The 13,439-nt window shown below is 62.8% G+C and overlaps 1 protein-coding gene across 2 annotated transcripts; it reads left to right on the top strand.

Moving 5' to 3' along the window:
• Window positions 1-149: 149 nt before the first annotated feature.
• Window positions 150-7,368, top strand: UTP14A (UTP14A small subunit processome component). Of its 2 annotated transcripts, none has more exons than XM_053990554.1 (14): window positions 150-1,349; window positions 1,615-1,679; window positions 1,873-1,937; window positions 2,050-2,192; window positions 2,296-2,451; window positions 3,336-3,455; window positions 3,576-3,670; window positions 3,769-3,892; window positions 3,975-4,052; window positions 4,494-4,845; window positions 4,996-5,453; window positions 5,848-6,035; window positions 6,102-6,201; window positions 6,318-6,512. In XM_053990554.1, exons 1-14 carry the CDS (start codon window positions 306-308, stop codon window positions 6,342-6,344), a joined length of 3,015 nt encoding a protein of 1,004 aa, XP_053846529.1. In that variant the 5' UTR covers window positions 150-305; the 3' UTR covers window positions 6,345-6,512. The 2 variants fall into 2 exon arrangements, with proteins under 2 accessions (XP_053846529.1, XP_053846528.1); XM_053990553.1 differs by lacking the exon at window positions 6,318-6,512 and adding an exon at window positions 6,542-7,368 and having other exon boundaries at window positions 151-1,349.
• Window positions 7,369-13,439: the final 6,071 nt, after the last annotated feature.

The raw sequence follows: 13,439 nt of genomic DNA, 5'->3' as shown, positions 1-13,439 counted from the left end.
GTACGCGCTGCCACTCCGCGTGGTTGGCCCCGCCCCGGTGCGGACAAGGGAGGGCGGGATGAGGGCGGGGCGCGGCACGTGGTGGGGGCGGGGCCGGGACGGCGGAGCCGACGGCGGAGGGAGGGGCTCCGGTGTGGCCCGGCCCGGCCCGGCCCGGCTCCCCCGGCTGCTCCCGCCAGACCTCCCGGTGCAGCCCTCGGCGGGGCAAGACCGGCGCCGTCCCCCGTTCCTCTTTTTCGTTTTCTCTCACCGGGTGCCTACAAGGACCGGGTTTCCGAGCCCCAGCGCCGCGGGGAGCGCACGGGATGCTCCCGTCGTGGGTGCCCCGCCCCGCCCCTCCCACCCCATCCGCACATTCCCACATTTCGCACAGTAGTTTTCACATGGTTTTGCACACCCACACCGTGGGGTTGGGTCCACAGAGCCCCCCAGGACTCCATCGCCGGCACCCTGCCACCGGCATCCCATCGATCCCTGTTATCCCACCTCGGGGCGTCCCGCCCCGGGCATCCCAGCCCCGGCAGCCCTCTCTGGAATCCCGCACACAGCGCTCCCGCTGGGCACGTGGCTGCCAGCAAAGGCAGGGCCCGGAGCGCCAAACCCGAGGGGAAAATACAGAACTTTTCCCGCGGTTGTTGCTATGGAGACAGGAGCAGACGGGGAACAGCTCGTTATCCCTCTCCCTCCTGCCCCGAGCGCCCCGCGCGCCCAGCTCGGGACGGAGGAGAACGACAAAGAGGACGGGGAGGACGGATGCTGCGGGCGCGGTGGCAGCCGCTGACACAGCCACTGACACCGCTTCGTGCCTGAGAACCCCGTGTGTTTGCTCCAACGATATTTTGGGTCCCATCGACCCCAAAATCGCTCCCAGTAGCCGGCTCCGGCCGGGCGGGAGGAACCGTAGGTGCGGCAGCTCCGTCCCCGAGCCCGCGGCACTGGCGCGTCCCGGGGGAAAACAGCGAATCCTGACCGACGAGGGTCACAGACGGAGCGAAGACCCTCTGAGCTGCTCTGGCCCGCGGTGGCACCGGCGGCTCCCGCTGACCGGCGAACCGGGGGTGTCCCGGGAGGGCCAGAGCCGTTCCAGAGCCCCCGGGGGCTCCGTCCGAGGCCGGGAGGGCGGTGTCCGTCCTTCCCGGGCCCCCCTCCGTCCCCGCCGGTTCTCCCACCCCGCCCGCCGGACCCGCTGCCATGGCAACCTGGACGTCACGGTGGAGCGCTTTGCGGTAGGGCGGAGGGCTCGGCGCGACACTCGGTGGCGCTTTGCGGCAGTACCGGCGTGCGGAGCCATGGCGGAGGAGGACCCGGCAGCGGCGGCGGCAGGGAGCGGCAGCGAGAGCGAGGAGGGGGTGAGCGGGGCCGGAAAGAGCGCGACAGGCTCTCCGGGCGGCCTCCACCGCTGTTTGCGGGGCTTAGGGCGCTCTCCTGGCCGGGGTGGGCGCAGCGGAGGACGGCGTGGCCTGGCGGGGGATGTCGGGCCGGGGATGTCGGGCCCGGGACCCGGCCGGGCGGTGCCGTGGGGGCACCGGGGAGCACGTGGGAGCGGGCGCTGGGGCTATCCCCGCGGCCGCGCTCTTCCGGGTTGGGTCTGTGACCGCGTGTGCCGTGTGGCAGGAGGATGGCGAGCGGCGGCACCGGCAGCTCCTGGAGGCCATCAGCGTCTTGTCCGGACGGAAACGGTGAGTGGCGGCTACGGGCGTCCCGCGTTTAGGCCCCGGGGCTCCTGCAGCAGCCGCGTGGCGAGAGGCTGCACAGGAAGGGGTGCAGGGGGGACGGTTCTCGGCCCCTGCCCTCGGCACCGGCCCCAGACCCTCCAGAGCACCCGGCGGACACGAGGAACCTTTGGGGTTGTTTGCTGTGTCTCTCTCGCAGGCGGAAGCTGGCGGAGCGCTCCGAGGCGAGCGGGCAGGTGTCCGAGTTCAATGTCACCTGCAAAGGTGAGGCAGGGAGCTGGGCAGGGCTCGCGGGTCTGGGATGGCGCTGCCCACCGAGAGCCACTGTGAGGGCTGGGACAGCTCCCTCACCTGGCAGTGCCACACCTGTGCATAGGTGCTGGGGAAAAGCTGGTTCTGTCAGAGCTGCTGCAGCCCATTCATCCCAAATCCACGCTGGGCAGTGTGAGGAAGGAGCTGGCCAGAGTGAAGCAGAAGGCAGCAGTGGAGCTGCCACTGAGCAAAGAGGAGGCCAAGAGGGTGAGTGCAGGGAGCCAAGGGGGTCTGAGCTGAGCCCCCAGGACCGCCGTGCTTCTCCCTGATGCCACCATCACCTTTCTCTGCTCGTCCTGTCCCCCCCCAGGTGGTGAGGGAGGCCGCCTACATGACCAGCTCGAAGGAGGTGGGGAAGTGGCAGCAGGTGGTGCTGCAGAACCGGCGCGCGGAGCAGCTGGTGTTCCCCCTGCGGCAGGACATCGCCACCGTGACCCCTCTGGAGAGAGTCACCTCGGCGTGGAAGGTGGCCACTGGGGGTCACACAGCTGGGGCGGCTCTGGGGTGCGGCCAGGGTGGCTCCAGGATCAGCTGGGGCAGGTCGATGTCTCCTGGCTGTCCTGGGGGCAGTGATGGCAGGCCCAGCCTGGGGGTGACACCGGACAGGTGCCCGCTGAGCTTGGGAAGGGTAGAAGGGCAGTCTGTGCTCGTCTCACAGAGCAGGTGTGTAAATTCCATCTGGGACAAGCCAGGTAGGGTGTGAGCAGAGGGTTTGGAGCCTGCTCTGTCCCTTCTTGTAGCTTCTCAGGGCCAGGCACATGGGAGTGTCCCCTGGCCACAAGTGCTGAGACAGAGGGGGTTGGTTTGCCAAATCCTGCATGCCTGGAAACATTCCTTACAAAAGAGGGGTGTGTTTGGTTTTGAATGCAAGTTCCTGTGGGGTTGTGCTGCTGGCAGGAAAGTACTGCTATCCCTGGGAGTTGTCAGATGCCCAGGGGAGGGAGGGGCGGCCCCTGCTGAACTCCCAGCAGACATGTCGTTCACACTGATCTGCCCAAAAGTCCCTTTCTGTTTTGAAGGGACATGGCATTGCATGGCCTAGAACTCCTGCTCCACACTTCTTGAGTGGTGCCCCCTGGGCAGCACTGCCTGGCAACAGGGAGGCCATTTTTCTAATGTGGGAGGAATTCTAGCTGCTCTCACCAGGCCATGTGGCTGGGAGAGTGCCCAAGGGCTGTGGTGTGGGACCTGTGAGTGGGGCTATGGCCACCCAGTCCCTCAAGGCAGGGGATGCTTCTGTAGGCCTTCCACAGACCATCGTGGGGGCAGTGAGAATCGATGGGGACATCCAGGGGAGCACTGGCACTTGCAGTTCTCCTCATCCTCTTGCCATGTCTACTGTCCCAACAGGCCCGAACTCCACTGGAACAGGAGATCTTTGGATTGCTCCACAAGACACAGCAGCCCATCACAGACCCGCTGCTGACTCCAGAGGAGATGGCCTCACTGCAGGCCATGAGCTTGGAGGAGGTGAGGCTTCACCCCGCCGGGCCCTGGCTCTGGGGGCCTCTTCCTTGGCCCCATCCCTCACGCCCTGCTCCCCATCCCTCACGCTGTGCTCCCCATCCCTCACGCCGTACTCCCTGGCAGGCCCAGCGCCGGCGGGCAGAGCTGCAGAAGGCCCGGGCAGTGCAGTCCTACTACGAGGCCAAGGCTCGGCGAGCAAAGCGGATCAAGAGCAAGAAGTGAGGCTGTGCCCGTGCTGGGCTGGGCATGCTGGGAGGGCAGGGCGGCCCTGCCTCGCCCGTGGCTGCCCAGCCCCTGAGCCACCCCTGTGCCACAGGTACCACCGTGTGCTCAAGAAGAGCCGGAGGCGCCAGGCCCTGAAGGAGTTCGAGCAGCTGCACAAATCGGACCCTGCGGCCGCCTTGGCACGGCTGGAAGAGCTGGAGCAGCTCAGGATGCAGGTGCTGCCTCAGCACCTCTGCCTCACCCCTTGGGAGGGCCCTGCTCCTTGGGGAGCTCTGTGTAATGCTTCTCTTTCCCCAGGAGCGGATGAGCCTTAAGCACCAGAACAAGGGAAAATGGGCCCGATCCAGGGCCATTATGGCTAAGTATGACCTCGAGGTGAGATGGAGCCACAGAAGGGTTTGGTGAGAAGGGACCTTAAAGCTCATCCAGTTCCACCCCCCTGCCATGGGCAGGGACACTTTCCACTAGACCAAGTTGCTCCAAGCCCTGGCCAACCTGCCCTCAAACATTTCTGGGGATGGGGCAGCTACAGCTTCTCTGGGCAATCTCTGCCTGGGCTTCCCCACCCTCACAGGAAAAAATTTCTTCCCAATATCCCATCTATCCCTGCCTTCTGTCAGTGTGCAGCCATTCCCCCTTGTCCTGTCCCTCCAAGCCATGGTATAAAGTCTCTTTATCTCCTATAATGCCATTTATATATTGGAATGCCATGACAGGGTTCTCAGCATTGCTTGGGGAAGGAGGGGAGGCTGAGGTGGGCAGGGAGGGTTGGGAATGTTGTCTCTGCCCTGTGTTAGAGCCTCTCGGTGCCCCCAGGCCCGCAAGGCCATGCAGGAGCAGCTGGCCAGGAACAAGGAGCTGATGCAGAAGGTGTGGGTGGAGCCGCCCAAGGAGGAGCTGTGTGAGGTGCCCGAGGAGGACACCACAGCCTTGCCCATGCCCAGCGGGGCTAATCCCTGGATGCTGGGCAAGCCCAGTGGCCTGGCCCCGGAGCCTGAGGCACAGCAGGGTCCAAGAGATGACACGGTGCCTGCTGCTGTGGAGAACAAGGACAAGATGGAGGAGGAGGAGGAGGAAGAGCTGTCAGAGGAAGAAGCTCTGCTGCAAGACTTTGAGCAGAAGCAATGGGAGCAGACAGGGAGCCCCAAGGGGCACAGCAAGGAGCATGGTGAGGAGCTTAAGGCCCAAAGCTGGGTGGGCTGGGAGTGCTGGGGGCTGGACAAAGGAGGAGGGATCTGGGGACAGTTTTTGTCTGGTTTCACACAGCTGTCCTTGCTCTCTGCCCTGTGGAGTGACCATTTCTACCTTCAACATGTAGGTGCTGATGAGACTGAGACTGGTGCTGAGCAGCCCAGGGATAGCCCAGTCCCCCCAGACTGTGCCGAGGAGCTGGGGGACAGCCCAGTCCTCCCAGACTGTACCGAGGAGCTGGGGGATCACCCAGTCCCCCCAGACTGTGCTGAGGAGCTGGTGAGCACAGGGATGGAGCCTCCTCCTCAGGCCCAGGAGCAGCTCCTGCTCTCGGAGCAGCTGCGCCACATGCAGAGCATGGAGGATGTGGAGAGTCTGGCCAAGGAGGAGCTTGTGGAAGAGCAGGAGAAGCTGGTAGCCCTGAGAGCAGGGAAGCGAGCACGGCAGCAGGAGGAAGGCAGAGCTGGGGACAGACATACCAAGAAAGCACCAGCCAAGAGGAAGATGATCAGCCTGGAGGCTGTGCTGGATGGGAAGCCCCAGGAGATGGACTGCCCCAGCCTGCCGGTGGTCCTGGAGGAGGAGGTGAGCAGGACGGGCCTTCCCCATGCTCCCCAGTACCCAAAACACCCATCCAGTAATGCCCAAACCCTTAAGTTTCAGTAACCCCAAACCCTCTCCTGATAACCCTAAACTCCCTTCCAGTAACTCTAAACCTTCTTTCAGTAACTCCCAGTAACCCCAAACCAGTAACTCTAAACCTCCTCCCAGTAATTAGAAGCCCCAAACTAGTAACTCCCAGTACTCCTAAACCCCCTTACAGTAACCCCAAACCCCCACCAGTAATGCCCAGTAACTTTTACCCCCTTCCCACTCTTCCCAGTACCCACAAACCCTCTCCCAGTGCCTCCCAATTTGTCCCAGTCTCTCCCAGTTCCCCCAATAACCCTTAAACCCACTCTGTCTTGTCCTCATGCAGGAGGGTGGCATGGAGCAGCGCGGGATGATCACGGAGGCCTTTGCTGGGGATGATGTGGTCGCTGACTTCCGCCGGGAGAAGCGCAAAGCAGAGGAGGCAGTGAAGCCGCAGCCGGTGAACCTGGTGCTGCCGGGCTGGGGCGAGTGGGGCGGCACAGGCCTGAAACCCAGCGCCAGGAAGGTCAAGAGGTGAGTGGGGGAGTCTCAGGGTTCTGCCCAGCCCTGTGCCAGCCCTGACCCCTCACTTGCCCACAGGTTCCTGATCAAGCCGCGGGCGGCGCCTCCGCGAAAGGACCAGCACCTGCCCCACGTCATCATGAGTGAGAAGCGTAACATCCACGTGGCAGCGCATCAGGTGGGCCACACCTGCTCTCCATGAGAGCTCCAGCACCTGGGCAAACCTGGGGCATTCCTGTGATCCCTTCCCAAAACATCCTCAATCCCTGCCTCTAATCCCTGCCCAATGCTTAGCTTCCAGCTAAAACAGCTCAGAAATGAAGGAGGAGGGATGTACAGGGCTCCTCCCTTGGTGGTGGTGGTTGTTCCAGCCCTCTTGGGCTCTGCTGGCAGCGGAAAGGGAAGCAGAGCATGAGTGGGTCCTGGACAAGTGGGAAGCATTGAGCACTGGGGGCAGCATGGACTGGAAAAGCTGGGCTGGGTGACTCAGGGCCATTACCCCTGTGGTGTCCCCACAGGTCAGCGAGCTGCCCTTCCCCTTTGAGCGGCACCAGCAGTTTGAGCAGAGCATGCGGACGCCCGTGGGCTCCACGTGGAACACTCAGCGTGCCTTCCAGAAGCTGACAGCCCCTCGAGTCATCACCCGCATTGGCCACATCATCCAGCCCATCTCAGCTGAGGACGTCCCTGACACGGCCCCTGGCAGCGGGGCCAGGCTTGGGGGGGAGGCCATGCCTGAGAGGAAGGCTGTGCCCAGGGGGAAGGCTGTGCCTAGGGGGAAGGCTGTGCCCGGGGGGAAGGCTGTGCCCAGGAGGAGGGCTGTGCCCAGGGGGAGGGCTGAGCCTGGGCAGAAGGCGCAGCCCCGGCACTCCAGAGCACGGTAGCTCTGTGTCTGCAGCCTGGAGGCTCGAACTGGAGCGAGCAGAGGAACCAGGAGCACCTCCTGGTTCTGTCCAGGTCCTTCTACCTCTTTCTCTGCAATAAAACCCAGGGCTGCCCTCCCTGTGCTGTCTGCATGGCTGCCTTGGCAATGTCCAGGGTTAGGTTAGGCCCTCCATCCTGTCCTTGGGGTCCGTGCAGGGTTGGGTGCTTTGGCTGAGTTGAGAGTGAGAGCTTGGTCAGGAGCTCATAGCGGGGTACTATGGTGAAGGACTGGAATAGCTGCCAACATCCTGTCCTTTGTCTTTTATATCCCCATTTTTATACCTACATAGATTTTTAAACCTTGGCCAAAGGGGCTTTCTCCCCACCTTGTCATGCTGAGCCTGGCCTCAGGGGTTTTTCTCAGGTCCACCTGCACTCCCAGAGTACCTGCTCAGCCCTAATAAACCTGGTCACCTGGAAATGGCTCTGTCAGGTGCTTCTGCTGCTCTGCACGTGCTGGGAGCTGGCTCTGTCCACGGGCAGCCCCCACTCCTGCTGCCCACCTCCAAGCCCATGCTCTGTGCCTGGCCCCCCTCGGAGTGTGACAGTGAGGTGCCTCTCGGGTTGGTTGGTGCATCCAGCACAAGTGGAGCCATGTACCAGAGCCTTATGGACTGGGCAGGGATCTCTCCAGGCTTCTCCCCCCACTTACAACGTGGGCTGTGCTCAGCAGCAGTTGGAGGAGCACTTCCCGGCCCCAGCACAGGAGCTGGAGCTGCTGCTGATCCCAGGAAACGTGTCCCTCGTGTCAAGGACGCCTCCTCCCACCTTGGCACTGCAGCCCACGCCGGGCACGGCCTGTCCCCAGGGCTGCCCTTCTCCCTTGTAGCTGTGTCAGACCGGGAAAAGGGGGCCGTTCTGTGGGGTCAGGGTGCAGACACCCTCCGTGCTGACTGACTGCCGGTATCCATGACTCCCCAGGGCCCCCCCTAGGCAGGGAGGGGACTGGGGGCTGACGTGGGGCAGGTGTCACAGCTTTGCCGGGGACCCATCCAGAGTGTCTGTGGCCACTGCAGCACCCGGGGCTGGGGATTCAGAGGGCGCTGGCCTGTGATGGGGCCACGGTTGTGGGGAGAAAAAAAAAAAAAAAAAAAAAAAAAAAAAACGAAGCAGAGAGCATTTCTGTGCCGTGACACCGAGAGCCCCTCACGAGGCTGGTGGCCCCAGCAGAGCCTGCGGCCCTCTGCCATGGGAATCCTTCGCCCCGGAGATGTCGTGAAGGGTGGGGGGGGTCGTGTTTGTTTCAGTAAAAGGTGAAGCGCCCTGAGGAGGGGAAGGCAGCGTCCCCTGTCAACCCCTCCACCTGCCTGCAGTCCCCCAGAGCCGCCCCCAACCCCCGGCTACTGAGGTCGGGAGATCCCTGCGACACTGCTGTTCCTGTCCCTCTTGCCAGGACCCTCCCTCGCCTGCCCTGGCCAATGGCTCTGCTTTCCTCTTCCCCAGCCCAGACAGTGTTTGGCTGGACACAATGGGCTGTCCTCATCCAGCCCACCTCCTCAGCTCCAGCCCCAGGACGCTCAGGGCACCCGGGCAGGGAACGGTCTGGGGGACCTGTTACAGCACAGTTGGTTCAGGCTCAGCAGGACCTGCGGGGTGCTTGTCCTAGTGTTCGCCTCTCTGCAGGGAGGGGGAAACCCCCACGTGCCTTCAGCCCCCGAATTTGGCCCTGCCCCACGGCAAATGATGCTGCTGCCGTGCGTGGTGTCACCTGTGTCCCTGAAGAAGGGAGCACTGCCCCGCGAGGTCTGGCCCTGCCCCAGCCGGAACTGAGATCTCAGCTCCGATGCGATGGTCCCTCCAGGGCCAGGAAGATGGTGGCACCAGGGCAGTGCTCAGGTGCAGGTCCTGCAGAGGACCGAGGCCGGCAGATGTAACACCAGCTCAGACTGGGAGCAAGCAGGTCTGCAGCTGTCACAAGCTGGAGCGGCGGCAGGACCTGCTGAGATGCAGATCCCTGTATGGATCCCTGCCTCACACAGAGCTGGTGGGTCTGGCAGACTGAGTGGGGGTGATACTCAGCGTGGGAGAGAACAGCTGTAGCCATACATCTGGATCTGCCTCATCCTGTGAGGAACGGCAGCACTGGACTGGAGTGGCTTGAACTGGGGTTTCCAGTATCCAGAGATGCTTCAAAAATAAATGGGGACAACGTTAGCATGAGCTGGTGGGTTCCGCAGGAGGGACCCTGGTGCGGGGTGACCACTGGCGCTGACATCCCCACTCCTCCAGGCTCCTGCTACAGCACAGGCTCCTCTGGAGCCCTCACATTAAGGCAACGCTTGGCCCTCGACTTCTCTGCAGAAATGGATTTGCTGGGCACAGGAGCTTGGGGTTTTTCAATTAATAACCCATTCCAGGTCTGCCGCAGGAAAGGGGGATGCCAGGGATGCCCATTTGCAGCCTCCCGGGTCGCCGGGGAAGGGGGCGAGAGCCCTTTGCAAGGGGACAGAAACGGGCCGGGGAACCCGGCACGGCTGCGGGCTGGGGTGGCTCCCTGCGGGGACTTCCCCAGCCTGATCGTCGTTCTCCCCATGACAGCAGGGCCGGCTGCAGGCTGCCAGACAGGATGCGAGTCGAGGAGAACCTGGACAAAGCCCTGTTGTCGCCGGCCACCTCGTGGGCCACGGGAGCCCCGGTGCCGCGGAGCGAACGAGCAGCCCTCCCTCGGCCGCCTGAGCGCCGCGTCCCCCGAGAGCCGCGAGTGGCTGCGGTTGCTCTTACTGGCCTACTTTCCGGGCTACGTCAAAGCCGGGCTTACGGAGCAGGGAGCCGCGGCAAGGGCGGCCGAGCTGCTCCCCGTGCCAGCGGGGAGCGGGGCCTAATCCGGGCCCGGGGTCGCCCAGCCTGGCTGGCACACGGGCGGCGAGCAGCGGGGCAGGGCCGGCGGCGCTGCCGTGGGGCTGGGGACGAGCACGGCCACCGCGAGGTCTCCCGGGGCAGGGACCCACCCGGGAGCGAGGGCCGCTCCAGCGCCGGGGAGCTGCCGGTGCAGCCGGGCTCCTGCACCCGGCGTCCCGGGAGGCCAGTGGGAGCGGGATAGAGTAAAGGCAGATTTAAAATCAACAAACAAAAGGCTTTTGGTCGCTGGTTTTTTGGGGGTTGTGTTTTTTTGGTGGTTTTTTTTTTTATCTTTTTTAAATGCAGGCTATAAATAACCTGTAAAATATTTCGTCTGGGCTGTTTCTGCAGCTGAAATCTTGTCCCTCTGTCTTCCCAAGCTCAGGAAGTGAATACGAGCACTGCGGCCGTCATAGAGCACCCCTGGGTCCCTGGGGTGGATCCCTAGGATCATGCACCTTTGCCCATTGGGATCGGGGTATTTCCGTGTCCCTGAACACCTCCAGCCCGCATGGGCTGGAAACGCTCCTCCCCAGAATGGGCCCGAGCTCCACTCTCCGGGGTGTGAGAGGGGCTGAACACCGCCCCCCGACTGGACGGAGGCGAGAGGCTCAGCCTGGCACAGTGCGGGACAAACAGGACAAGGGAGGCAAGTCTGAGGTTGGAATGTCAGACTCAGAAATGCTCTCCCCAACAGATCCCGTGCCGGGGACAGGGGTGGTCCCTGCTCCCCGAGTCTCTCAGCCTCCATCGCCCCGCACCAGGGGCGCGCTCACACCCCGCTCCTTCCGCCGCGGTACCCGGTGCCCGGCGTATCCCGGCCGCATCCGGGCGCCGCAGCGGTTTCCGTGGAGATGGCATCTCCCAAGCCCGCACCGCCCGAGCCGGGGGGTTTCCATGGAGATGCCGTATCCATCACGGCACAACCTGAGCCGGAGATTCTGCCGAGATGCTGTAGTCGGGACCCTCGCCCCGCAGCGGGGCCATTCCTGGGGATGTGGGTGGCCGGGGGCCCTCTGTGGCTCTGGGGTGCCTGTGGTGTTACCCACTGCTCCACACACCAGTTCGGTGACAGCACTGGGACACCAATACCTGCGGCTCTGAACATCCTGGGGGAGCTGTAGCCAGCCTTGTCACCCTCCAGAGCAGGAACCCACTCACTCAGGCTGCGTTGTCACATTCTGTCAGGGTCTCCAAGAGATGGCGGGTCCCTGCCTGTACCCAGCTGCCTGGAGAGGAAAGGGGGAAATCCCCGTGTCCCCGTGTCCCCTGGTGACTTTCTCCCAGCTGCTACCCTGCAGCTCCCACAGTGACACGTCAGGGTGGGATGTCAGTGGCACCAGGTGGGAAGCAGGCACCGTGCTGCACTCCTGCACCAGGGGATGAGGTACCCAGCCCCAAACCAGCAGCATCCCGGAGCTGAGGGACACCTGGTTGAGTTCCAACACAGCCAGCGCACCAAAAACTTCCCGGGGGGGGACATGAAGGGCCTCAAAGGGCAGGACTGAGGCCAAGCTGAAGGGTGAGCAGAGGCAGACGTCCTCCTGACAGGCAGCTCTGTGTGTGTACATGTGCCCTGGCCAGTGTTATGATAGCAGCTTCGTTTGAGCACAGCTGCCGCAGAGGTGGCACCTTCCATTCTGCACACAGCAGAGCTCTGGCAAACCCCAAGTTCCCGCTGCAGAGAAGGGGGAGAAGCTCGGGAATGCCCCTGGGGCACACACTGGGACATGCTGGGACACTCTCCTGCCCACTCGGTTCCATGGGAGATGTGGGGCTGGTTCAGCCCCCATGTCCATCCTTGCCTCAGCCCCCTCCATGCTCCTGCTCCACCTCTGCTCCCAGCTGGACCTTCCTTGGCCACCCTTGTCCTGCCCAAGCCAAGGCCATCTGGAGCCTCCATGGGGGCTTCTCAGCTGGCAGAGCAGCAGCAGCCAGGAGCCTGGGGATGATGCCTGAGGCTGGGCATTGCTAGCCATTCCAGCCTCCAGCTCCTGGGGGGCCTCAAGCCCCCACACAGCCTGGCCACTGCCAGGACTGCCAGCAGCACTTGCAGCATCCCCAGGCACAGGCTGTCAGATGCAGCACTGCGGTCAGAGCTCAGCTCTTTGTCTGCTGTTATAATTAGGAGCCCCTCGGTGGCTACTGAGGCCAGACCTGGGAAGCTCAGGGCTGGGGGACAGACACTAAAGGAGCTGAAATTTGGCATGGCAGCCTGGGAGCAGGGGTAGGCCCTGTTCTGCCCACAGCCAGCTACTCTTCAGAGCCTCGTGCTGCATTGAAAAGGGCTGGAGTGTAGCCAGGGCTCTGTGTGGTCACCCCTCTCAGTCCTGCCAGCCCTGCCCTCACCTGATTTCTGGGGCTCCCCTGGCACCCCAGCCTCTGCTCATCCACTGTATTCTTCTCCCCTCCATCACTTTGCCCTTGCCCTGGCTGCCAGCTATTCCCTTGGCTCCCAGGCACAACATGGTTCCTCCCTGCCTTATCCTGGTTATCCCACATTCTCACCCGTCAGCGGTGCTCTCCCAGCCCAGGGCTTCTCCTGGGATGTGGAGGAGGAGGAGGGCAGCAGAGACAGTGTGTGTCTGCTGACTCCTGTCTGTGCTGCTTAGCATGGGCAATACACACTTCTCTAGCCAGCACGGAGGCCTGCAGTGGATAAGGAGGAAGAGGCCAGTCCCAAACTCCCTTGGATGGTCCCAAGAGAAAGCCACCTAAAATCTCAATCCATGAAATTCCCTTCCCGAGGCAGGAGTAGCCTTGTTTTGGCCCCAGCAGCTGGGTTCAAAATGTCAGCCTCTGAGCTCATAACAGATCCAGTTTCTCACGCAGGAGGTGGGACTCTGTCCCATGTCCCTCCTGAGTGCCATGTCCCCTGGGGAGCAGGGGGAAGAGGGGCTGCACAGCAGGACAGCAGGCAGCAGCCTGGCCTGTCATGTGCCCTGCAGCACTTGTGGCCTCCCTGCCCACCATTCCCTGCCCCCGACTGCCAGCAGGGAGAACAAGGCAGCCACTCTGACACCATCACCTTCTATCTGCACTGCCACCCATGCTACCAGTGTTTGTTGTCAGAGTGGGACAGCCCATGGAATGCGGGAGGACGAGGGCTGCAGGTAGAGGTGGCAACTCTCCTCAGTGTCACTGCACCAGCCAAACCCAGGTGAGCTCTGCCCACCTCAGAGGGAGCAGCACGGAGGATCCTTCTTCAGAAAAGTCCCAAGAAACTCAGTGAGAAGTCTCCAGACCCCACAGAAATGGACACACTATTCCTTCCAATGGGACACCCGTCCCCTGGCTCCACAGTCACAGCCCCACCTTTCCAGTGGAAGCTGAGGTGTCCAGGGCAGAAGCAGCCCTGGACATGGAGGTGACATGGAGCACATGAGGCTGAATCACCTCATTCCTCTTCCTCTGGTGCCAAGAAATATAAGCCACCTTTGCTGCCACCACCCTGCCAGAGGAGAAGGCTCCATGATCCCAGCTCATCCAGAGATGCCTGCCAGCCCTGCTGCTCAACTGTGGCTGGCACTAACGTGATTCCCAGAAGGGTCAGGGTCTCCCCTCAGCAGCCTGGCAGGAGCAGAGTGTGCCATGCCCAGCTGGTTGTGTTAGCCAACACGTTCTGGTTTCTGGTCAGGGAGGTGGCAATGATGT

Source organism: Vidua macroura, chromosome 14, assembly GCF_024509145.1.
Source record: "Vidua macroura isolate BioBank_ID:100142 chromosome 14, ASM2450914v1, whole genome shotgun sequence".
NCBI lineage: Eukaryota > Metazoa > Chordata > Aves > Passeriformes > Viduidae > Vidua > Vidua macroura.
Note: the sequence above shows the minus strand (reverse complement) of the source record. Positions and strands in the feature narration are given on the sequence as shown.